Consider the following 27838-nt stretch of genomic DNA (forward strand, 5'->3'; position numbering starts at 1 on the left):
ATATATATATATATATATATGTACATTGAACACAGCTCCTCTACTGCAACTTCACTTACTGTATGTGGTGCGAAGCTCCGCCAGAATTTTGCCTCCCTTACCCATCCAGGTCGGTGTTCCCCAGGGGTTGGCTATTTTACCCCTCCTTTTCTCTTGTGCATGGACATAATAACAGCGGATATCCAAGCACCACAACAGTAGACACTGTTGTACTTCCTGGACAAGAAGAACACCAAAATCTCCAACAACAAAAGCATCAGGTGAATGCCACACTGGCAAAGAAAGAGCTGAATACCAAACAAGACAGAGTACATTGAGTGCGAACCACAGACGAAACGAAACACTCCAAATTGACGGCCAAGAACTCAACAACGTTGGCCAGTTCAAATGTCTCATTTTCTTGACCTGTGTTAATGTTGACACCCTCCCAGACATTCGGGCTCGTGTAAAATAAGAATAATTACATATCTCTGAAGTGCTATAAAAATGTTGTGCAACCATTAAGTTGAATGTACCAAATAAACTGAGTTAAATGAATCACCCAACACTTAGCAGTCTATGGCTTAAGTCTCATCATTAACTTGTGTTGTCAAGGAGGAACAGGGAATTCGGTTTAATCTTAAATTTTTTATTAATTTTGGGGATTCAAGTTGAGTTCAAACAGGAAGCATTGTTTGGTTGACTTTTTGTTAAAATTAGGATTCCACACAAATAACACAAAACAGCTGAAAAGTTAAATACAAAATTTATTAGCAAGTGACATTAATATTTTTTTTTTTACTAGAAATGCATTTTGGTGCTTAATTAACCCTACAGTTATAATCAGTGGAAAGCAAAACTGTCCAGGTACTCAGTCAGCCTGGTAAGTCCATAGTTTGGATTTTGAATTCTGTTTATTCGCCAAAATGTCACTACATATATTTTATATTGGTAATTTATAATAAAAAAGTAAAAATCCATGGAGTTGCTGTTGATTTGATCCATACCGATTTTGGGGACAATTTTTCCTCATATATGATCTAAAACCCAGAGTTGAATGTGACGCTACGGTGTCATGCGCAGAACAGGTGTATCATGATTGCCTTTTTACATTAACACCAGACATCCATTCATCCATCAATCATACAGCTTAAAAATATTTCTCTTTTAACTTTATATACAAAACAACTTGAACCTCAAGTTCAAAAACTCAAAATAGGAGCCAGTGTACAAATGATTTTAGCAACTAAAAAATAACAAGGAAAAAAAAAATCCAACAAATAAACAACAAACAAATATCGCAATATTGCACATACTTATCAATTCATATACTACTCCCGTGATGTGAAACGTTCAGCTGGTAAATTTTGGCAAAATACATGCTCTAATTAAATACATTACAAGTTAAATCATTACAGGGGAAAACACTTTTAAGTACTCTTAGAACACAGATTTTAGAAGAAAAAAATTACCAGGGTTTTTAGTGGTTCTTTTTTTTTTTAACTTTCTAAATAGACCTCGCTCTGACACAAACATTCTACTGTTCCGTATACGTTCTATATAGAACCTTTAACCTTTAAAGTCAAAGAACCTCAGGGTTCTAGATTAAGCCCTTTTTAGTGTGTGAGTTTTAAGAAAAAAAAGTCATGGTATACAGTGTTCTTTTTTGGACGATGTGTTTTTTCATTTACAGGACTAATGTGTGTGTGTTTGTGTGTGTATAGGCACTCAGAGAAGATGTCATTTTCAGTTGAAAATACAGTTTGGAAAAAGCTCTTCTTACAGCTCCTAGAAATTCTCAGCAGTGTTACAGTTCTTTAAAGCAAAGTGAGCTGTGCATTTAAGAGGAATCCTGCTTTCCCAGCGTGCATCGTTCGGTCTCGGTGTGTGTAATGATTGTCGTCGGTGTTTATAACGCAAGAACCAGGTTTTCCCTCGTGCTGTCCCTAACTGTTGGTTCTGAGAAAAGGCACCGCAGATCCAGAAACCCACGCTCTGTCCGATTCAAGTTTTCCATAAACGCCCGTGTTTCCCAGAGTGACACAGATCCCAGTGCAGCATGGGAGAGAGGGTCAGATCGTTAGTTCAGATGCTCCAGACATGCTTCAAGTCCCTCTATCAAAGCTCATTCCACGTCCTCATGGCTATTTCTTCCATGTTCTTGTTTTCCCGCTTCTCTCTTTTACGCATCTGTCGATTTCTCGGCTGTCAGTTGCTCCTGGTCCGAGACGTTGTCGTCTTTCGGTGGTCGCGCTCGGTCGAAAAACCCACACTGAGAAACAGACAAGGAGGAGAGAAAAAAAGAGAGAGAGAGAGGTTTGAAAATAAATTCAACTTTTCGTACAGAAATCATTTTAAAACAAAGTTAATTTAAATCATTTTTATTACTTAAAATTTCTTTTAATATGAATTTGTACTTTTCTAAATATCATTAACATTTTCTGAATGTCTATTTGTCTAACAATATCATGAATGAAACAAAATAAAACTTGTTACATTATTGATGCTGATGACCAAAATGGGAAAAATATATTTCTGTATACACAATATGTGACATGAAAAAAGTTTGGAAATTAAGACTCATAATTCTGTCTGTATATTGTTTTATTTATTAGTTTAATCAAATTAACAGAATTGATTGTTGGGATTATGAATAGTTGTTGATGGGATATTATTATTATTCATTTGCCATTTTTTCTTTTACATATTTAACACATCTTGTGTAATAAAGTTTGTTTCCAGCAGTGATCTGAGATAAATTTTCTATAGCAGAGACAATAAACTAGCCTTTACCTTGGCGTTGAGAAATCTAGATAACGATTTATTTTAAATAAAACTGCTTGGCGGTAATTTAAATAATATTTTTCTTAACTTTTTCTAAAAACAGCCATAAATAGACTTTACACATGAAAGCATTAACTGTTATATTTATTTGTGTTATCAATGACAGTGCTATGTACCAGAAGAGGGCGCCACAAAGTAAAAAATTTTTTTTCTCTGCTAAAAAATTTATCACAATTTATTATTATTATTATTATTATTATTATTATTATTATTATTTTTATTTATTTATTTATTTTATTTAACAAATCATGAATTTTAGATTAGAAAATGCTGTTTTAATTTGTGTTCATCCAAAACTAATATATTGCATTAGGTTTACAGATACATATATTCCTTGATTAAATTAGTTAACATAAATGTGAAATTATGCAGTTTACAAAACTATTATAACTAAAGTAGGAACTACAAAACTGATGCAAGTACAGCAAAAATGAATAATGATAAATATAATAGTATAAGATAAATAAGATTTGCATGTTTTGGGACATGCTGTTGTAAGAAAGTAATCAGGCAGTAATAACTTGTTTTGCATTAGGTTGCATCATACTACATTGAAACTGATTATTTTCCTAAAGCAGCATATCCTCTCATACAGTACTGTGCAAAAGTCTTAGGCACCATATTATATGCTGTATTTTGTTTATCATTATGTTCATCATGTCTGCATAATTATGGACAAAATTATTTAGTATTTCCATATATAACTTAATAAATAATAAATAAATAACATTACAGGAGAATATATGCATGGCTGTACAGAAAGAACCAGACCAGAAGACAGACCAGTTTTCAGACGGAAACAAAAACCTAATGTACGCTCCTGGTATTTGCTTTAAAATAGAAAGAGCGAGTGTGACAAAGTTACTGAAAGAACTCTTCTCCAGCAAGCTCAATAAAACCTAACAACTATTTTACTTACAGTACTGTGCAAAAGTCTTGGGCACATACAAAAATATGGCATAAGCAAAAGATGCTTTTGAAAACATTTCTGCATAAAAGAAACTTCTATAAAGAGTAATAAGGAGTAATAAAATAAACAGTCAATATTTGGAGTGAAAACTCATTGCGTAAAATCAGGAGTTTTAGACACAGATTTGTGCAGTTTTATAAGAAAACAGTTGTTAGGTTTTACTGAGCTAGCTGGAGAATATGAGTTCTTCTGGTAACTTTGTCACACTCGCTGTATTCTCCTATTCTCCTGTAATATTATTTATTTATTAATTTTTTAGTTATATATGGAAATACTAAATGATTTTGTACATAATTATGCAGACATGATAAACATATATAACAAAATTGGTACAGCATATAATATGATGCCTAAGACTTTTGCACAGAAAATCTCTTAATGTGCATAGCAGCATGACTTTCTGACATGGATTAAATGATGCATTGTAATAAAACTGACATCAGTTTGTGTATGCTTATGTAAGGATACAGTATGTGTGTATGTGGAGGTGGGGTTTGCGAAGCTACCATACCTTCCACATAACCAGGGTTAGAATGGCGAGCACCAGGAGTCCCAGTAGGATGGCCAGAATGATCACCCATAGAGGAATGGCAAAGGAGAGATCAGGAATCGCCCATACCACATATGTACCGATCTATAGACACACACACACACACACACACACACACACACACACACACACACAATCAACATGATTGACATTAAGATGTAATCAACCTCTCATTCATGAAAATGAATACACACCATTGTTTAAAGGCTCTGCATTTAACAATAAAAGAACTGAAGATACAGAAGATAAAGATGACAAGAAGAGTAAGCCACCATCTCGAGAAAAAACAACAACTATTTTCCTTTACAACTTTCCTTTACAACTAATAATGTATTCCCCTCCCTGTCCCCCATAGCACAGCTCCTGTCTTTCCTTAAGCTCGACATACTTTGCAGTTTTCCCAGACTAAGCTAGGTTTAAGTATTAAATCTTAAAGGTCTGGAACCTAAAAAAACAACAACAAGAGAATTGTTGACCTTGCTTTAAATAACCCCATAATCCACCTCACCTTACTTCACAGTCAAGCACATTTGACCTTTCCATGTGTTTATTCAACTCTCTTCCACACACACACACACACACACACACATCTTTACCGAGTTACTCTGCCGTGGCAGGTTATGTGGTTTGATGCGGTACGGCATGCCTGTTACTTGGAAGTATACGGTGGAGTTGACGAGGTAGTGATCATTCCGCCTCTGTGGGAGACAAAACATTTAATTTAGCAGAAATAAAACATAATAGGTGCACAAGTACATGGCTCTATTTAAGTTAAGCCTTTATTTGTCATATATACATTACATATATACATTACAGCAAAGTGAAATTCTTTCTTCGCATATCCCAGTGTAACTGGGGTCAGAACGCAGGGTCAGTCATGTTACAGCACCACTGGAGCAGGTAGGGTCTAAGGGCCTTGCTCAAGGGCCCAACAGTGGCAACCTGGAGGAGCTGGGGATCGAACCGCCAGTCTTCCGGTCAGCAACTCAGTGCCTTCGCCCTCTAAGCTACCACTTCTTTAAGAATCATTAAGAATCATTAAGATCATTAAGAATCTTTGATAAAGTGATTAATATTTTTCAACTACGAACAATTCTTTTATCCTTAACTGATGCAATGAGTAGATTTTCCTTTTTTAAACAATCATGTCAGAAGATGTTTCCATAGTCGTGGAAAATATGTGTTTCAGAAGTAAATTAAAGAAAACAACTAAGGATAAAAAAAAAAAATGAAACGGCTGAAATGGGGTTCAGGACTATCCAGTGCGTTATTAAAACCTGGAAGCATTGGGGTGAACTGTTAAGTTATTGTTAAACTGTTAAGTTATTGTTAAATAAATGCTGTTGGGGAAAAAAATAACGAATGACCAAGATCGAAGATGACTTAAACGCTTGGTGAAGTTGTATCATATAAGATCAACGGTAGAAATCATAGCAATGTTTATCACTGAAAGTAAGATGATTTCCACACACAATGTGAAGAGAACTCCCAGGATTAGGACTAATCTAAGAAAGTCTTCAATTTGCAAGGAGGCGTAAAGATTGGACTTTGGGGATTTTTTTTTTTTAAAGCCATGTGGTTGGTTGACACTATTTTAGAATGATGGGCGTGTTTGGGTAGGAAAGGAAGTGTATGAAGAGATGCAATTATCATAATTAAGGGTCACTGTACAACCCTATGGAGGCAGGGTTATGATCTGGGGGTTGCTTCATTTGGTCAGCTTTAGGCTCAGCAACGTTATGTGGCAATAAAATCATAAAGTCAGCTGATTATCGCATCAATGAAGTTTTTTTTCCCTTGACAATGGCATGGGCATATTTCAGGACAGTCTCTATATGACGTGTTGAAGAAAACTTAATGAAATGTTTAGAGTCGTGCCTTCAATATGATATATAAACTATTACAATATTCAATACTCAATACTAATGAGATGTGTGTGACTTTAGTTTTTGGTCAGTAATGAACAGTTATTACAATAATATAAAAGTAATGCAAAAAAATGCATGAAAATAAAAACTAAAAAGAAAAGATAGCTAAAATAATAATAAAATAATAAGAATAATAAAAAGATTTACAACATATAACGCTTTATTAATAATGTCATCTATCAAGATGATTAAGTCAGCTGTACTTAAAATCATTTGTGGGATTGTAATGTGTTTGGACATTGCATAATTTTCACAAATGCAAAACAGATCAGAAATTACAGATTATTTCCATATTTGTGATTGTAAAATCATCTAAATCCTGATGGTACAGGTTGGCTTTGCATCATGCTCTCTCTCTCTCTCTCTCTTACAGCCTCCTATAGATCTGATTTATACTCTGTGTTTCAGTGGAGATAAGATTAAAGGCGTTTCATCATGACAAGGTTAAGCCTAATTAAGCCCCATGATTCAGGAGGCTAGGATGAAGAGAAGTGACGTGAACACTCATCTTTTCTGCATTAGCAACATGGATAACATCACCTCCTCTGCCTCGGCGTCGGCACCTACAGTCAGGCCAATCGTTTCATGATGTGTGCGGTGAGGAAAAGGAAAGCCATGAACTGTGGATGTTGGTTTCCCAGCAACCGTTACAAATTCTGAAAATAAAACCTTGTCTACTTTGTGTTTATGTTAAATAACCCATCCGTGACAGGCGTTTCGCTGCTTATTAGGAGTGTGATGACTAATTGAGTGTGCTAGCTCACCGATTGATAAATACGCTAAAAGTGTCTCAAAAAATATCCATAGTGATCCACTGAAAATTTACACCACATGTCCGGCACCATGTCACTATATACAGGGGGGCAAAAAAGTATTTAGTCAGCCACCAATTGTGCAAGTTCTCCCACTTAAAAAGATGAGAGAGGCCTGTAATTTTCATCATAGGTATACCTCAACTATGAGAAACAAAATAAGAAGAAAAAAAATCCAGAAAATCACATTGTAGGATTTTTACTGTATATATAAACCGTATGGTAGTGTTACCTGGAGGAAGGTGTGAGCCCAGAGTCTTGACCGAACTTTGACCACTGCACTCTGTCCTTGATCCAAACGACCCACAACACAGTTCAGCATCAGGCAATGGATATTAGAGCAATTCTACAGACACACACACACACGGAATAGAGTGAGGAATCAGCTGTTAAAGTATTTAAGCATTTAAGTGTGCATGCTTTCAGTACCGACAGTTAAGTTGGAATTAAGGAGGATTGTGTGTGTCTGTGTGTGTGTCTCATGACTTTGGGTGTTGCCTTATCTTTTCCAGACCTGTGTGTATAGACAGCATACATATCATCGCCTCCTTGTGCACAGTTACACACACATATGCATAGATCATTCCCCTCCAAAAGGAAGCTCTAGTGATGAATGTTCAGTCTTGTACTTCACAGCTGAGGTGACCCCCAGAGTGTACAGTTGGTCCCCATAACACATGTTGAAATTAATTTATGAACCAAAACGTTAAACTGAGGACTGGTTTACGCTGCTGTTTCTTGGTGCACTAGGGGGCAGCGTTGCATGTACAAAACCGGAACGCACAGCACATGGAAAAAACTGAAGGATGTTTCAATGAGATGCGGAGGATGAGTGAACAACAACAACAAAAATGGACTATAATGTTTTTTTTGTTTTCCGAACTCATCACATTTGTTTCTTATTTCCTTCCAATTTATTTGTCAGCCTTGTAAAATCCTTGCGAAAATATAGATGTGTTCTACTACTGTATATATTTCTAAAAAGGTCAGTTCAGTAGTTCAAAAGTAAAGTTCAGTGCAAAAAAACAACAACAAAAAAAAACATTTCCTTTTAGCTTTAGAGCATTGTGTGTTTTATTTTTTGGCTCCATCTCCATCATTGTCAGAATCAAAAATAAATCGAATTGAAAACCAAAACCAGCTGATGACAAAGTGTTGAAAGTGCAAGGAGTTTTTCATGAATAAAATATCAACTGGGTTTTGTTGCACAGTGACTCTGGTCATGTTCTCCAGGTCCGCTAGTTCCCAGTACAGTCCGAAGACACTGTAGCCTCCAGGCACAGGATAAGTGATATGTGAAATGAGGGGAAGAGTCCCAGAATGAAAGCTGCTATAATGTATAACACTCATCTAAAACCAACCAAAATGATCACAGCAAAGGATTATAGCAAACTCAAAGCACAGCTGTGCCATGTTCCTGGTTAGTGATCTCGTCCCATAAAGACCTCTGGCTGGGTGCTGAGGATGGCCCACCAGTATGTGGTCTGCTTGAGATGGGCGTGTGGTGACTGGGAATGGTTTCCGCTTGAACATGAAGATGGTCTTGGCAGTTCTTCTCAGATGGCTTGTGACTGCAGTCGCTCAATAGTTTATGACTGAACGTCCTACAAACAGTTTTGTACTGGAGCCTTCAACAACAATAGTTGTCTTCATAGTATGACTACAAATCAACCACTGTGATTTCTATCCATTATCAGCCCAATTGGGATGGGTTCCCTGTTGAGTCTGGTTCCTCCTCTGGTTTCTTGTGTGTTTTTCGTTTGCCATCATCGTGCTCGGCTTGTTCATATTGGACAAACTGATAATTGTGACTTTTACATAAAAACTAAAAGTTTAAAAAGTTAATTAAATTTTAACTCCATTTTGTGCAACACCTGAAACTTTTGTTTTGTTTTTCCATAATTCAGCCACTGCGGCACCCAGCAGGTTTTCCCAGAATGCCACACATTTACTCATGCACACCTCATCAACCTCCAAGAATTTACCGTTAGTGTGTTTTCGTGAAGCCGTGAAACTACTTTTGGAGCGTGTAGAGCTGTGCATGTTTTTGCTTTAAAGCCCTTTAATGCTCCTTGATGCATCTTTGCAGAATAAATCATACATCATGAAAATAAATCAGACAAAATCTGTGTCACGTATGTAGAAGAGCATGCACGTGTGCGTACCAATGTTTTGCTGCTGTAGCTCTGAGTCGTGGTAACAGATCTCCTGCGACGGGTCGGCCCGCCGCTGGTGTTGCGCAGAAAACCAAGCAGCTCTGGAGTGTCTTGCAAAGTGGACGCCTGAGAGAGAGAGAGCGAGACAACGACTTAAGAGACTTTCTATACTATGAAAGCATCTGTTCTATCGATTCACAAAAGTATGTATCAAGTAATCTTTAGCATCTTAAACAGGATACATAGTGTTCCTATGAAAGACATTTTAATTCTTCATCTACAGGGTTGTATGTTCTGTATTTAGACACACTTCTGACAGGAGAGGGCTTATATTATATACATCAAATGCAATTAATTAATTAATTAATTAATACCATGATCCCTTTATAGTGCACAAAAAGGTTTTATTTTTGGCATGGAACACATTAAAGCATCACAATCAGAGACATTACTCATTGCTGGTGGATCACATTATTTATGGATTAAATTATGGCCAACAATTAATAAAATTTCCCATGGCTACTAAAAATGCCTTGCTGATTACAAAGAATAACAATTTAAATACACAGTAAGAATACCTACTAGATCAAGTGCTACTTTAAAGGTTGACTATTAACAAGAGTGGAAGACATAGTGTACTGTGCAATATTTTGTGATACAGTATTTTATAAGCTCCAGAATAATTATTAAATTAATCCAAATTTGCAATAATCAATATCATTGTCAAATTAAAAAGCATCTGCATGACTTGACTGAATATGATTAGCTGTCTGAGAGTAAAAACGTCAATTGCAGTATCGGCCTCTTCCAAACGGTTGAGAGGTCGCTGCATGGTAAAAGTATCAACACATTCCCAAATTGCAAAAAAAAAGAGGGAGAAAATGAAAGAAAAAAAACCTTTTTGTGTGATTGTAAAACAACACAAATGTTTTCAGGCACTAGATCCACACTATTTATCATGGTATGTAACAAAACAATGAGAAAAAGCATCTATTTAAGTGAAATGTATTACAATTAAGCAACATACTATTTATACAGCATTTATATTATATTAAATATTAAAAAGTATTTATTTATAAAATTTTTTTTAGTAGAGTAAACCTCAACGAGTGAAAGAAATAGCTCAGTCAGGCTGGGTTCAACAGATTTCTCAATAAGATATACTGTAGTGACTTAAAATGTGCTCTACCAAAAGGTTGAGAACAATGTTAAAGGGTGGTTTTCGACTTTAAATATAGACCGTAAACATAATTGGTTGTACACTGTAATGCCAGATTTAATTTTAGTGCTTTATCTCCACCGAAAGTCAATAATAATAATAATAATAATAATAATAATAATAATAATATTATAAATAAATATAATAATATTAATAATAATAATAATAATAATAATAATAATAATTATTATTATTATTATTATTAATTATTAAAATGTCTATTAATAATAATAATAATAATTATTATTAATAGACATTTTAATAATTAATAATAGACATTGTTATTAATAATAGACATGTAGATAAAGCGCCACAGGGTCTGATGATCAGGTCTTGGGTTCCTACACAAGCACTGTAACTGATAGGAGCCTCGTGATAAAGTCACCAATTTCCAAGCAAGTAGAATCAGCATGACACATTAAGACATGGCCTGGGGACTGTCATCTGGGCAACACTCATTTGTGAGTGTGTGAACGTGTGGGTGTGTGCGTGTACACTTAGATCAAAGTCCCTGAATGGCTTGTCCTTCTCTGAAGTCGTTAGTGAAGTTGCAGCTGTAAACTCAAGACTGCAGGGTCTTTAAAGCCCCCGGCGCAGCATGAACCCGCAAACCATTACAGAGACCCGAGATGTGTATAATGCTTTATAGTCGTTGTAAATGAAACCAGAAACAAGTACACATGTACCTTATCTGAAAAACTGCTATAAATGTGAAATGTAAAATGTGAGCAAATTATGTAAACTGCGTTTTAGAAAATGTTTTTTTTCCTTTTGGATATTAAGATTAAAGAGTTATTTTAAGGTACAGAATAGCCTTAATTAATTGCATTAATTATATTTACACACACACACGCACAAAAAAAATCAAGTGTGTAGGGGAGCGCATGTGTGTTTGTGTATTATATAAGTTAATGAAAGAGACAGGAATTAACCAAGACAAAAATGTCTAAGTTTAATGCTAAGATACAAAATGCACATGTTCTGCCAGCTGAAGGTGATTTTAGATTAAAGTAGCAGCTGGACTACTTTGTTGTCCCTAGAGGTGGAGACAGACTGTCCAGCTTTGACAAGTCCGGAACCAAAGCCTTCGCCTAGGGACAATAATAGATAGCTACATGCTGACACTGAAAACAGCACAGACATGGTCTTATTTACCATGCATTATTTGTATTATTTAACGTGTACGTTCTGACTAGGTTAAAATTAATTAATAATATATATAGTATAAAATTTGACTGGCGTTCTCTACAGATTTTGCGAATTTTTTTAAATGACTCATGAGATTAAACAGTCTTTTGTTTAGTAATAAACACAGAAAATAAACCAGATTTTTTTGTTACATCCTTAGATATAGAAATACATATGTCGCTGTGTCTGAAATGGTGCCCTGCTTCATCTTCCCTACAAACTGCAACCACTGGATTATCTACTTTACTTTAAACTAAATCGTGGGACTTTATGCACACATTAAATATTCCACTGTATTATCCAAATTATTGGATATTAAGCAAAGTATTAAGTATTAAGCGAAACCATAACCATATTCTTTAAGTATATATTTTCATATAGTTTTTTTAATCTAGGTATTGCACTAAAAAAATTAAAATAAAATAAAATCAGGTCAGTGTTTATCTCTATAATTAAGATACTTGGTATATAAGGGTTTTAATTATTCATTAATCGATTCATCTTCTATACCGCTTATCCTGTCTACTATACAGGGAGCCTATCCCAGGACACTTAGGTGGCAAGGCATCAATCGCAGAGCACACACCTCAGGAAGGATCGCAGGGCACACACAAACACACACACTACTGACAATTTAGATACGGCAAATAACTTATAACAACTAAAACACTTAGGATGTGCTTTAGACAACAAACCCACCAATCACAGGGAAAACATGAAAGATCAATGCACACAGGCCCGAGGTGGGACTCAAACCCTCAACCCTGGAAGTGCGAGGCCACAGAGCTAATCGCTATGAGAAGTATCATTAAAAAATGTATAATATAGTATATAGACAGTATGTGTCCAACAACACTCTTTTAAAACTTTTTGCAACATAATTTAGTAGACATTCTTGTGTCCTTTGACTTTAAAAACTCTAACGTAATGTTAATAAAAACTGTGACATGAGAGCCAGTCATTCTGTATGCAATAATCAGAAACTAGTATAAAAGATATGAAAAAAGCTGTAGGTGTTAAAAAGGGAATATTATGAGGGCACTGAGTGCGATCGAGGGTGACTGAATTATTTATTCTCGATAAAACGATACTAGACCTTTCATAACGGATCTTTACTTAGCCATGTGCCTTGGGTGATTGTGTAAAGGTTGGCAAGTTCATTACATCACAAAATGTATTGATAATATTGACTCGGTTATTCCAGTATTAATTAGTAATTCCATAATGTGTGTGTGTGTGTGTGTGTGTGTGTTACCTCGAGGTCCAGTGGGTTAAGTGAGCCATTGATGTGACAGCGAATCGGTCCGTCAGTGATGATCTCCATGGCATAAAGCAGATGTTCCTCTCGATGGCGACTGGGCCAGCCCACCTCCAAAATTGTGCCACTCACAGAACTTGGACCTTTATTATACAGCTGTATGTGTCGAATATCAGACAGGTATGAAAGAAATGAAAGAAAAAAAAAACGTATCAGCTAATGAACAGCTGTCAGTCGGAAAAAAATGACAATAGGATTATATCGTAAAATATACCATCAATATATCATCAAACTCCTAAATCACAGTGGAGTCTTTAATTGTGTCTGGCAGCTACAGTGATACTGCATTGAAAAGTGAATGACACATTCAATAAAATATTAATTATCATGTACACATATATGCTTTCTAATAAAGGACGCCTTAGCCAGATTCCCATAAATGATTTAAGAGGAGTCACGGAGAGCAGATTTGCCTTTTTTTTTGTTTTCAAAAATAATGAATAAAAATTATTATGAAATGGAGTAACTAGTGCATATCTATGTTTCCTCATCAAGGTTCTGTAAAGGTTTGGTTAAATTCCCGTCAACAGTTTAGGAGGAGCTGCGGATAGCAGAAAGATGCTAACCCAACGATGACGGGGCGCGAGACAAAGGATTGTGATCCCTATGCGTCGCCGGGTGACACTAAAAAAAAACAACAACCGGTGCTTGGTTAAGCCAAACCATGACTGAGGCAGACAACACAGCGTCTGGCTAACATTACAGCAAATTACAACAATTATTAGCTACAGGGCTGAATGAACGTGCATGAAGCCCTTTCCCAGCAGAACGAGGTCAACACTATAACTCTTAACTCTTGACAAACAAACAAGAAAAGCAGTGATCCAGGACATGTTTGTGTAACTGTGTTTCTACAGTAGAACTTGAAACTGTATTTCAACTAGTCTTAATTATATACTAATTTAATAAGGATTATGGCTTGGAATGACGTGACCTGTAGTAAAGATCGCCTTAGATTGTCTCTATGCTTTCTATTATCTCTTCTTCTAGGCAATATGTATAAGCTTGACTCTGGTTATTAATGATGCCTTGGCCAGTGTGTGTGTGTGGGCTTTTTATAAGTAATGAGTACTACTGATCTGGATGGCTTTGATCAGACTGAAGCTCGTGTGTGTTTACTGTTTTTGGCTTTTCAGTTTAACGGACCAGCGCTGATGCTCTTCCTCTATTCCGAGAAGCAAATTATTCCCACATGTGATGTGCTTCCTTCTTGGCTACTGCAGCCACCTGTGTGTGTGTGTGTGTGTGTGTACCTCGTAGATATGCTGGATCTGAGGCCCGATGTCATCTTCTCTGACTGGTTTCTCTTTGGGCTCCCAGTGAGGAAAAGGAAGAACTACTTGAGCTGGGAGGGAGACACTGAGAGAAAGAAAGCGAGTGACTTTAAATTCATATAATTTATCGTACAGTACATGCAACTTATCCACTATTTATCATTAAACAGTAGGCTAGGGAAACCCCTTTACACAGGACATGAGTTTATTGCAGAGCACCATGGATACATGCACACACACAATTTAGTGAAGCCAATTTAGCTCTCAGGATGTTTATAGGAAGAAACCAATATCAAGTATATTTATGTGTGTGTGTGTATGGGCAGGTCTTTATATCATTGTGGGGACCAAGGGTTCACTACAAGGAGAACATCTGGCTGGTCCATATGGCATTATGCCTTAAAAGCTTTTGTTGGATGTAGGTGCGGGCATATAATTATTAAGCGGCATGTTATAAGTGCTAATAACGCCATCATAATTGGTTCCTAGGATAAAGTACTGATTTTTTTTCTGTTGAAACTATGAAAATCTAATTATTATTACAATTATTATTATTATTATTGGTGATGGGTGCATCCTTCTATGTGCTTTCCTTCCTACCCTGACACACCCATTAATCTGGAATAGGGTCAGTCGGAACTCATCAGACCACATGACCAGGGTTAAACATCACTCTGATTTCTACTGTAGGTTTTTTACCATGCACCTTTACTAAGTGTGCATGGTAAGTAATCTCCATTCTTTTTCTCATCACATTTCTTCCACAAAGTTGAAGGTTCAGCACAGTCCTTACAGGGTTTAATAATGCATTGGACAGTTCTAAACCCAAGTCCAGTAATTTCAAATCTCCTTAATCGCAAGTAATCTGATCCTTCTGAAGTCAAGACTATTTTTGGCAGAACAGTGTATATATTATTAAAGCATAATGGTACAAGCTTAAAGAAGTGGCGTGTCCTCACCCTCTGATGTCCACTTGCGCTCGTGCGACGACGTTGAGAGTCAAATTCACAGGGTTACTCTTTGGGTTATCTTTATTGGTGCTGGAAGACATAAACACAAATGCACAGGAAAGCACCAAAAATGTTAGACTTATGTCTATATCATAGACACACCATCATTATATGTGGGTTTATCATCTACTGAATGACTGTTACTGGTATAGCACTGTGTTTATTTATTTATTTATTTATTTATTCATCTTCTATACCGCTTATCCTGTACAGGGCCTGGAGTATATTCCAGGAGACAGGGTACACCTAGGGCAGTGTGCCAATCCATCGCAGGACAACCCACAGACTATGGTCAATTTGGGAACGCCAATTCGCCTAATCTGCCTGTCTTTGGAATGTGGGAGGAAACTGGAGTACCTGGAGAAAACCCGCCAAACACGGGGAGAACATGCAAACTCCATGCACACAGACCAGAGGCGGATTCTATTTAATGGCCGATAATTGATAGTAACGTAGAGAGTCTACTTCTAGCTGCAACACACTCAACACTTCAGTAAATGCAACTTGTCATATCAAGTCAGGTATTACGTTGCACAGGTTTGTTTTAAGTTATGGCCAATAGTGAGCTGTAGGTGAAATCTAACTTCCTGATCCTTTATCAGAAATGAGAAAGTTTTAATCCTAAACTATGTTTTAATGAACACTATCCAAGCGATTACTTCAGTCAGGAGAGAAAAACATGCTTTTTTTTTTGCTATGAATCCGCGCTGCTGGAAACATTATATTTAGAGCTAGCATGGAAATCCTGGTGTCAAAACAAGTCTGAGAGTTCCCTTTTTCATACTACGTCACAGAATCCACATTTAAATTATCTAAAAATAAGATTTTTCCTTTTTTTGTCTGAGACACTCCTCATAAACAAACTTGCACTGGCCATATCTCTGCAAACGGACATGATACAGCTTAAGCATGAATAAGCTTAGTATTCAATGAGAGCTTATTGAACCAGGAATCTGCACATATGCATAACTCAAATCACTCATAATTTGACTTTATACCTGATTTGATGTGACAGGTCACAAATGCACTTCTGAATATTAAAAATAAAGGTTTGTTGGACCACAATTTAATAAACTGCTTTAAGATGCTAAATAACTAAATGAGCCTATACTATAATTGTTATTACTTTATCTTTAGGGATTATTGTGATGTCGGTAAGGCTGATAGGGAATGTTGGAGGATAAATCAGATGTATTATTATTTATTTATGTTGCTGACTAGTAATTACGTGTTTGACACCAACAAATTGAAAACTGTTAATTACTGTAATTCCAACGTGATGTGAAAGACAAGGGGGTCTCAGAAAGGGAAGCATTCCATGATAAGCGTATGGTTGTCCTTTGGGGAGTTATAAGAGTTGTGTGTGTATATATGTATGTGTGTGTGTGTGTGTGTGTGAGTGTTTGACTACAACAATAGCGTTTTCATCAGAGACAACGTTTTTGCCAAAGTTCTCCGTGTCATCTGTCTCGCCACTCATTCCTCCAAAAACTGCAAAATCTCAAACTAACCACACACTCACACGCGTCATCAGAAACATTATTATCTGCTCAAAAAAGAATGCACACACACATGGTTGTTGGAAGTCTGGAACCAGTTGTTTACACAGTTGTCGATCTTAAACTGGAGTTTCAGAGCTTCAGTAGTGATCTGGCTCACCCTCAGAGGATAAAACAGACCAGCACCACAGAAACACACACACACCCTCCCAGTACACACTTTCCCAATGTCATAACACTGCTGTAAGGAACACAGGACAGACGCACAACCTTTCAATCACAGGACATCAGAGACTGACAGTGTGGATCATTGTGCATCCCCAGACCACAGAGAAACACAAAGCTGTGCTGACTGAATACTTGGCAAGTAATTTACTCTGACAGGTGAGTAATCTATTCACAGATCCACAAATAAACCATACACTTAGTGGCTATAGAATAAAAACAGTTTTTCAACTGGTATAGGTATTTCAGACTCTGCTGAACAACTGGGATTTTCCTGCACAACAGGTTCTTATACAGATTGGTGCCAAAAGCAACATGTGAGCGCCAGCTCTTCTCTCTTTACAACCCTGATGAGCGGAACAGCATCACACACAAAAGTATACCACCTACAGTGTCCCAGAAACTAAAGGTTGCAACAAGAGCACGTGACATTTTCTTATAATTTCTCGTTTCTTCTTCTAATACTGTCCAGTTGTGTGTACGATTGGGGTTCCAAGTCAAATCGGGATGTTTGAAAACCTCCCTTTATTTCTCTATATAATCCCCTGCTACACTAATCTCACTATTTACAGTACCAATCAAAAGTTGCTTCCTTCTAATTGAATGTTTCAAAGTTCCCAAGGAGAGCAAATAGGGGCAGGTTGGCCAAGACAACGAGAGGAGCTGCTCTACCGAGCATGCAGGAGCCGCTGCCCATGCAGGCCCACTCTGCCATGACACTGAAAGAGACAGCTTTGTGCCCGCATGCCAACTAGTGATGGGAAGTTTAAATCATTTTAGTGCCTCTGTTCTTTGAATGTCGTTCATCAAAAAGAACAAAACATTTTTTTGAGTCATTTAGTTTATTCTGTTCTTTTGATCAGAAATGAAATAAAATGTTACATTTTTAATTAACATACCTTCAACACGTCTACATACATGAATTTTGAAAATATGAAAATACTGCAACGCAGCTAAGGACATATTATAATAAACAGACGGAGCAGCTTACCTCTGATACCTTCTAGTCCGAGTTGTTCATTCTTTTGAATCAATTGCACTGCATAGTGTCTGTGGGAGTCACGTGACAAAAGAATGAATGATTTGGACCAAAGGTACTCATTTTTGTTTCCTGTACATAACCCACGGAGGCTTTGTGATGCTTTACGCATGCGGCCCAGTTGAAAATGATCAAATCACTCTCCGAGACTATTCATTCTTCTGAGTCACATTAAAGACTCGTTCAATAAGAACATCGTTCATGAACGTCATCACTAATGCCAACTGTCCACTGCCTCCAGACCTGGACGTGCACACCTTCACTACTTTCCTCCCCTTTTTCCTTTCTCCTTCCTAAACCCATTTTCTTTTCCCCATTTCCCTTAATAAATTTAACCTTTTCTCCGCAAGACCTTGCCTTGTGTCTGTGGTGCCACCCGTGATCTTACACTGGATAGAGGAAACTGATATTAAAAGAAAACATACAATCTTTGCCAGGAAGGCAAAGATGCATTTCAGATGTTACACGAGAGTGCATACACATGTCAGAGCATTTTTGACTAGCACATACTCATTAAGGACGTTATACAGAACAAACATGGTCCTTGACACGCTTGGGCTTTGGAATATAATACTTGGCAAAGACACTCATCTGTGCTGTGCAAAGAAAAGCATGTACAGTGGAACCTTGGATTACAAGCATAATTCGTTCCGGAAGCAGGCTCGTATTCCAAAACACTCATAAATCAAAGCTAATTTTCCCATGAGAAATAATGGAAACTCAAATTTCTCATTCCACAGCCAAAAATAATAAATACATAAAAATAATTAACAAAAAATATGAAGTAAAAAAGTAAAACAAATGTTTTGGGGGTGTAAAGGCGAGAGTGTGTGTGAAGGGGCACGGTGTCAAATTACACGCGCACACACATGACAGAAAGGGAGAAAATGAATCTTTAACCTCTCTAATAAGACTTTATTTTGCTTTACAGACACGCACACACGTGTGTTATAAGAAACAGTACATGCGCGCTGTACACACGCAAACACAAAATAAAATATGTTTTCCACACACACACACACGTGGTCACAGTGTTATAGTAAACAGTACACATGTGCACAGATGTTCATTGTACCAGTGAGAGACACGCACTAAGACCCAGCAGGGGAGACAGTTACCCACAATTCCGCAGCGCAAGAGAGAAAGAAAAAACATTGGCTCAGTTGGGATCAGGTGATGCTCAGCGTCAACACAAGAAGCACATGCGTGATACATGCTACTCGGTACTCGTAAACCAAGACATGTTAGTTTTTCAAGTTTAAAATTCATTTGCAAACCGCTTTACTCGCAATCCGAGTTTTCACTGTATCTTAAATAGAAATTATAATAAACACATGATAACTGTCCTAATAAATGAGTATGACAATAACTTTTGTTAATGTACTCATTTCTGTACCAAATGTCAAATGCGTTTGTCCTCCCCCCTTTTTTTCCAGTTTATTATTTTTGCCCAAAGGCTGGAACATGCTAGATGCCCTGTGACGCTAATTATTTGGAGCTTGTTTTCTTAACCTACGAACGGCTCCTTACAATTACAGACAGTTTTTCTTCAACTGATGGGTAACATTTACAGTAGAACTATTGTTAAATTACTTAGAAAAGGCAGTGTTTGAGGAAAATCTACAACATGCGCTCGACATTACACTTAGCATTGGCCGCTAGTCAACTTTTCTCCTCAGTGAGAAATGTAAACAATGTGTCACAGCTTGTGGATTCTGCAGAAAAGCTTACACATTTCAAAGTAGAGAAAGATCTGGAATCTTTCCACAAACGCGGTGAACAGGACACCGCTCGAGAGAAGCAGGTGGAAGTTTTATCAGTAGATTAGAAAGGAAGAAACAATATTATTCAAGCATTCAGGGTCTCTCTCTCTCTCTCTCGCTTCCCCACAATTTGTTTCTTTTCAAATGATAGTGGAGATGATGACACGTACTAAACGTAAAACACCTGGCACACACACACACACACACACACACACACTGACTTGGAGTAGCTTTGAGATCAAACCATGAGAGATTTTCCTCCCAGCCGTCCCTCAGATTAGCAGTGTGCCAGCTTCTAACAACATTGACTCCTTCTGCAACGCGTATGCGTGTGTGTGTGTGTGTGTGTGCGCGCAAAGGATACACAGCAAAGGATCAAGTGTTATTATAACACATGCTCTCAAATGCCCCCCTAAAGAGTGGACAAGGACAAATACAAGAATGAATGTTTGGACATCTGTGTGTGTGTGTGTGTGTATATGTGTGTGTTTGTGTGCGTCTGGCTTAGCTCTCGTGCCCTTGTGCTCTTGTGTCTCAAGTCTTTCCTGTTGCAGGAAGAAATTCTGAGGAAGCCTGCATGTGGTGATGGTGATAGACTGTCAGAACAAATTTTTCGTGTTCAAAAACCAGCCGAATGTTCATATTTATAGATAGAAAAATAAATTCAAATGTTTAAGACACCATGCTCTGCTTTAAATTGCTGCTTAAATTAGCAGTAACGTTTTTGGCTACATGACTTTCCTTTGTCCTTAAGGCATGCCTAAATGTTCATATAAATCATGCCTCAATTTTGAAAAAATATGTATGTGACCCTCAAATGCACTTCCACAAGAGGTGTTCAAGTCAAACCGGGACTTGTGATGAAATTTCTCATGAAAGAAGGGGTAAAACTCTGACATCTACAGAAGATTTCAAGCACAGTACGTTGATAAGACTCTTAGCTAAAGTAAACATTTAAAAGATGTAAATGTTTTAAACAAGGCCGCATATCTGTGAATGACGATCCTGGTCGAGGTGGCTCGGCATCCACGTGGTGTCATTCCCGTGAACATTCAGTGTCTGATACTGGAAAATTGATAGATAACTTGTTGCCAACTTGCAAAAGAGACAAATCTGCCTGTAAGAACTGTACACACAATCATTCACCAACACCACTTGCACATTACAGGAATTTGGCTGGACGTTATTACCATACCTTTACCACATATTACCATTACCATTTCCACATTAAAGGAGTTCCTGGGAGGCCAGCGTTTCAGACCTAAAGCATGATCAGTGCTCTGGCATACTCTCATAACTGTGTTCGGCTATTCTGTACAACCAAAAGTCCCAGTTTCACTTGAATGGCCCTTCTTACGTATACGCTTTATAATAATGACAGATCTCCTTACAAATCCAGGGTTGGGGGTTCAATTCTCCCTGTCCTGTCCAATATGTGTGAAGTTTGCAAGTTTAAAATTTAGCTTCCTCCTCCAGTCCAAATGCATGCACGATAGCTGGACTAGCATTTAGAAATTGTCCGTTTTGTGTGCGTATCCTTCCTTGTGTTGTGAGGTCCCTGGGATAGTCTCCAGACCATCTACAGCAGAAGCAGTATAGATAATGGATGGATGGTATAGATAGAGCATATAAAGGAAACAAAAAGTTATTTGTTATTTTAAAGTGATTTGTCTTCTAATGCATTGGATAGGATTTAGAATGATTCCCACATGAAGACATATCAAGATGGAGGATTGTTCCTGAAGATATTGGTCCTGGTTACTTTATATACAATGATGATAAACACTGGTAAGAAGAAGATGTAAAGCAAAAACCAAAGAATCAACAAGGTTTTGGATAAGCATAGTTTATGCATGCTGAAGGGATGGATAACCACAAGCCCATAGCAGTAGCCAGCATTATATCCAAAGACCTGGAAAGAATTTTGTTTAACCAAATTTATTCCACTGACAACCAGCTTGGTTTTAAAACTAATCATGGCACAGAAAGCTCAATGGTTTTCTAGTGTTTTATTGATGCCTCTGAAGCTTTTGATTGTGTTAATCTCAAAAAGCTTTGTTAGATAATTGAAATGGGAGTGCCTGTGTACTTTGTGAGAATTTTGGCATTGGCACTGGTATGCTCACCAGTCAGTGCAGGTAAAAAATAGGGTTGTTCTGTATTTTGTTCACTGTTCTTTTTAATCTTTATATGGATAATCTGTCTAAGCAGTTGTAGTTGAAAGCATGTATGAAAGCTGGATGAATGATAAGTAACATTTGTGTGAACCATCTCATGCATGCAGATGACCTTGTCCAAGTAGTAGTGCTGTTCTTCAGAAGCTGCTAACCGTCTGCTCTGAACAAATATAATGCTTTAAGTGTGCAGCATTGATCTGTCGAACTAAAAAGAATCAGACAATGAACTTTCCAGTGTTTAACTTGGTGGATAATTATGATCTAATCATCTAATCTTATTAGTATTTAATTATGTTATATATATCATGAACTCTTTACTGTGCCTTTGGGATCTTCATGTTTAGTGATTCCCTTGCATGTCTTGTACCTTACTGAAACCATAGAACTGCTTAGCGTGTGCATGGTGCAGGAAGTCTGGAGCCTATCCCAGGGGAACCTGGGCATGAGGTTGGGTACACCCTGGACGGGGTGCCAATCCAACACCCTCATGGTACGGGGGGAATTTTGGAAAGGCCAATTAGCCTACTCTGCATGACTTTGAACTGTGGGAGGAAACTGGCATATCCGGAGAAAACTCACCAACCATAACTACAATTATGATAAGCACAAATATGATGACCTAAGTTTATTTAGGTCAATAATTGTTATAATCTTTCCTTTTCAAATGGTTGTAGATAAGTAGCTTGCCACTGTGATAACAATACAATAATCTGAAAACATTCAAAACGTCACCCTAGCTACGTCACACTATGGCTAAACCCACGACTAACCTTAACCTCAGTCTTCATCTAGTTTTGTCCAAAAATGTCATTAGTTGTTAAATTATTTTTTTATGTCTATCATCTGTTCTGTTTTATCAGGATAAAGTTTTAAAGTTTAATAAAGAGGAATTAAAATCTGACATTCCAGGACTTGATTTATGAAACTACTGTCCAGCAATCACATAACAGTGAGTCCTGACCCTGAACACACACACACACACACACACACACACACACACACACACACACACACACACACACACACACACACACACACACAGCAACCAAGTGCTAATAAATGGCAGATCTGTACGGTCTCTAGTGTTGAAAGTTTGAGGACACACATTCACACACATGCACACACACATGACAGATCATTAAAGCTGGAAACTCTTGTTTGAGGAATGCAGTGTTGATGGAGCTCTGGTGCAGTGTGTGTTTGTGTGTGTGTCGTCCTTTAATATTTAAGCTATAACATTAGGCTGTGTATTCATGTCAGATGCAAGAAAATAAGCGAAGGGAAAGAGGGTTCACGGTAGTGAAGAAGGAGGGCAAGGACAGAGAGGAAGGTGAACATGGAAAGCAGAGGACATGCGTAATACTGCTGGAAAAAGGGTGGAGAGGAAAGGAAAAAACAGGATAGATAGAAAGAGTAGGATATAGGTAGTGGATGAGAGAGTAGAAGAGAGGGATAAAAGGAAAACAAAAGGAGAGAATCAGGGACGAAAGAGATTTATGGGAAGCACTGGATGGATAAAAAAGGATAACTGGAAAGAGTGAAGGGGAAATGGAAAGAGAGAAATTGATTTAAAAAATGAGTAAAGATGAACACAGAATAAGGTACAGGAGGAGTTAAAAGAAATACAGTCCAGATGACAGAAGGAGAAAGAGTGATAGAGAGAACAGAGAATGGAGGGATAGACTAATACCCAGGGGGCTGTTTAAGAAAGAGAGAGAGAGAGAGAACGGATGGATGTTAAAAAAAAGCCAAATAAATGGAAAAAAGAGCACAGATTGTATTGAAATAAAAAAACAGAAGGAGAAAAAGCAAGGATAAAGGAAAGAGAGGTGAGACAGAATGTCTGAGAGAGAGGACTGTGGAGGCAACTCAGATGGACTCAAAGTGCAGTGCTGTGGAACGCTCCGTTATGATTAGTCATGACTTTGACGATACTTCCTGCTGTAACATTTAGAGACTTGGTCTATGTTGGGTCTATGGTAACAAAGCAGTTTTTATTATGCTCCACAACATTGTTGGTAGTCTTTCGGCCCCTCCTGTCGAGGAGTCGCCACAGCGGAACATCCGATCCACACAACAACTTGGCACAGGTTTGACGCCGGATGCCCTTCCTGACACAACCCTCCCATTTAATCCGGGCTTGTGACCAGTACTGCATCTGACGGCTGGGGTTTGGGCATTGGGTGGAAATCGAAAACGAGGGATGGAAAGAAGAGACAAAGGGAGTGGGAGAAGACATGGATCTTACCTGTGTATCTGTAGCTCAAAGCCAATTTTTGCTTCAGCATCTTCTAACCTCTGGACAGAGAATCGCAATCCTATAGAAACCTAGAGAAAAAGATGGAGATAATAAACAGGATGATAAAGGCAGTATTGCTTTATTATTATTATTATTATTATCACAGCAGTGTTGGTTTTGAAGAGACACTTTGAATTATAGAGGAGGAGAAAGAGGGATTAATTATTACCATTATCAGTAACACAGTTACACTATATATATATATTCTGCGCAGAGAAATGAAGGAAACACATAGTCCCGGTTTGGTTTGAACCATACATACACATATGAGAGGTGTTCAAGTCAAACTGGGACTAAGTGCTCCCTTTATGTTTTGGAGCAGTATAACTGTGCCCGTGTGTTGCAGTTCATTAGCTCATCTGTAATAACAGCTAATGAAGGCCAGCACTGTGGCTACAGGCTGTACGCTAATTAGGAAAGCCCATAAACAGCCCCTCCTCCCTACCCGCCATCCTCCCCCAACAGCCTGATGGAAACCCTGCACACTACAAAGCCAGCTCATGATGGAGGGGTGAAAGGAACAAGCGCTGTTAAACTTAAAATCCACGGCCTCCTTTTGTGGTTTCTGCTTAAAAAAGTCAAATAGTCGATAAAATTTCGGCAACTGGAACGGCACATTTCTGTGCACGTATTTCATCAAAGCTTCTGGATTTATGAGGATCGGCTTGTATATTTTTGTGGAGGCCAATTACTCTAATGAGACGATATTTTTCAATGAAAAAGGTCTTTATAGAACCAAAAAAGGATTAAAATTAGGACGTGTTAAAAAAACTAAACAGAAAAAAACCCTACGTATTTGGTGCTGCATAGACATAAATAAATATGGAATTACAGTTCCAATTTCATTTTTCGTTAATAAATAGGTTTAAAACAAGCAGATAGATAACCGAAGGCAGGGAAATGATTTTTTTACGCTACATCACATTTATAAATGCTAAGACTAATTATTCCAATAAGTCTATCCTCTTTACTTACGGAAAACTGAGTGTTTGTGCCTCTGAGATAAAAAAAAGTCACACGCTCAAAGATTTCATTTGTTTTCCTTTAGCTTTGATTATTGCACCCAATGTGGTAGCCAATCCATGTGTGAAACCGATTCCTGATGCTCCTAGAATGACTCAGGAAGAAAAAATCCATTGACGGGATAAACTGGTCATTCCGTACATTCAGGTCCTTAGCTCACTTTATTTTATTGCAACATAATGTTGCTGCGTCTAGACCTAACCAAATAAAGCCACCAGAGATTACAATGTGATCACATGATGAGCGCATATTTTCAAGACGAAAGGTGTGAATAAGTGTGTGAACGTGTGTACTGCCTTGATGCCACTGAACTCCGGATCAACTGCGGATGTGAATTGGAATCTCGATCCATGAGGTTAATCTAGGACACCATATCGCCTCTTTTATGTGACTTAGGGACAGGGTTGGGTTTGATCAAGCTGCAGACACTTCCTGACAAATGAATCCTTAAAGAATCAAAGGAACTCACTATTAAGCTCAGCTGTGTGTCATTACCACGCGCCTCGCCATCTGCAATGCCTTTTTTTCCCAATTGTTTTCAACCAGAAGCGTCCATACTATATGAACCTCCCACCACCCGAGTGAGAGATGAGCTTTCAAAAGTGTGGGAGATATCAAAACAATATGTCTGTCTCAGGAACGTTCGCATATATGCGGACTGGAAAACAATGAGGACGTCTGTCTGTTAATAACCTACACCCGGGGAGAAGGTCCTGGCAGTCGGACAGATAAAAGTCATTATTATAGTCAAATATTCGAGACAGCTGAAGTGCCTCTCCTGTATCTAACAACACTACAATAATTAACAATTCAAGACGATGCCTTTATTATGTCTTCAGAATACACGGAATATATAAACTAAATCAGGCAGCAGATTTAAGTTTTAGAGAGTGAGAGACGCTTTATTTAAATAGACGCCTCTCTTGCAATAAACATGTCTAAATAACTAGTGCGTCGACTCATTTTACACGTGTTTAAAGCAAAACTAAACATTTTAGCAGATTCCATACAAACTCAGACTCACAGCATGTTCCATGTACTGTACATACAGTATATAAACTCCTTCAATATTATGAGACACATTAAGCCATGAGTGAATGATTTTGTGGTGATGAAAGGGGTGAGAGAGGGAGAGAGAGAGAATGTGTCATCTTTCATAGTTACTGATCAGATCGTACACTATGAGCAGAGAGCAGACAGAATCCATATGTCTGCAGGCAGTGAAACAGGGATAAAGTCCAGGAAAGGACAAATGCTAGAGTAAGTAAGTAAGTAACCCACCAAGCATGGGGAGAAAATGTAAACTCCGTGCACACAGAGGCAGGAATCAAACCCAGACCGTGGAGGTCCAAGGCGACAGTGCTAAACACTAAGCCCCCATACCTCTATACTGACCTATTAATCACTTACCTACTGAATTACAGACAGAATGACTAAGTTACTTACCTACTTAACCACTTTCTTACTTACTGACTAACTCACTTACTTACCTACTTTATTTACTTACTTACTGACCTACATACTTACTTACTTGTTATCTACAACAATACTGGGGATTTCAAAACTATAAAATAACACATATGGGATTAGGTAATTACGCAACAACAAGAAAAACAACAGTTGTTATTTTAAGACACAGAGGTCAGCCTTTCTGTAATAGTTCTTGCAAGAACAGTATTGTCAAGTGCATTTGCAAAATCCGTCAAGCACCATAATGAAACTTGCTCTCATGAAGGCCGTCCCAGGAGGGCGAGACCAAAACCTACCTGAAAAATGAAAAATAACCAATTAACAGCATCTCAGATTAGAGGCGTTATGAAGTCTTTACAGAGCATAAGTAGCAGAAACATCTCAATATTAACTGTTCAAAGGAGATTAATGCTTTTTTTGGACGCCTTCAGCATTCCTTTACAATGTAGAAAGAAATAAAAATCAGGAACGATCAGGGAGTTAGAAAGTGTTCTAAAATTTTTGAACGGTAGTGTATATCTTATCTTACTTAGTAGTCCTTATCAGTACTTTCTAGTGGTGGTTCATCAATAATGTCACTAGAGAAAGGTCCAGCATGTAAAATTTTGTGATTAAATAAAGGAAAAAAAAAGTTCAAAAACTTACTTAGGTAACTTGATATTTTGAAATAATACATTGGAATTTAAATAGTTAAAATATTACTGATCTGTGGTAACAATTATACTAGGCACTTCAGAGTCTACTTTTGACAAATCATCTACAAATTTACATGTAAGTTCAGTTACATACACAATTTAATTCGTTGCATTGGTAGATTGATATTACTGGTCAAAAGTCCAGTTACAGATATCCATAGTTACATGCTTACTGGCTTTTTCCAATTACTCACAGACTGTTTCAAATCCAATAAAGTTGCTTAAACCACATGTTCCCACCTGTTCCTGGAGCACACCCTGTCCTGTACATTTTAATGGTTTCTCTGGTCTATCACACCAACTTCAATTCATAAAAGTTCACTCTGTGAATCAGACATGTTTGTTTGACACATCCCATGGGTGCTTGATCAGTTTCGTATCTGGGGAGTTTGGTGGGTGG

The 27838-nt window shown here is 37.6% G+C and overlaps 1 protein-coding gene across 1 annotated transcript in view; it reads right to left on the reverse strand.

The window, feature by feature from the left end:
* Positions 1-726: 726 nt before the first annotated feature.
* itga8 (integrin, alpha 8) overlaps positions 727-27838 on the reverse strand; it is a 105064-nt gene continuing 77952 nt past the window's right edge. The window contains exons 22-30 of the mRNA XM_053487781.1: positions 24200-24279; positions 15198-15278; positions 14218-14323; positions 12902-13060; positions 9249-9365; positions 7316-7429; positions 4940-5041; positions 4305-4427; positions 727-2251 (exon numbers count right to left, since the gene is read on the reverse strand). Coding sequence (XP_053343756.1) covers positions 2162-2251; positions 4305-4427; positions 4940-5041; positions 7316-7429; positions 9249-9365; positions 12902-13060; positions 14218-14323; positions 15198-15278; positions 24200-24279 — 972 coding nt within the window. The 3' untranslated portion in view covers positions 727-2161. The remainder of the gene's footprint in view (positions 2252-4304; positions 4428-4939; positions 5042-7315; positions 7430-9248; positions 9366-12901; positions 13061-14217; positions 14324-15197; positions 15279-24199; positions 24280-27838) is intronic.

The sequence above is a fragment of the Clarias gariepinus genome, chromosome 26, assembly GCF_024256425.1.
Source record: "Clarias gariepinus isolate MV-2021 ecotype Netherlands chromosome 26, CGAR_prim_01v2, whole genome shotgun sequence".
NCBI lineage: Eukaryota > Metazoa > Chordata > Actinopteri > Siluriformes > Clariidae > Clarias > Clarias gariepinus.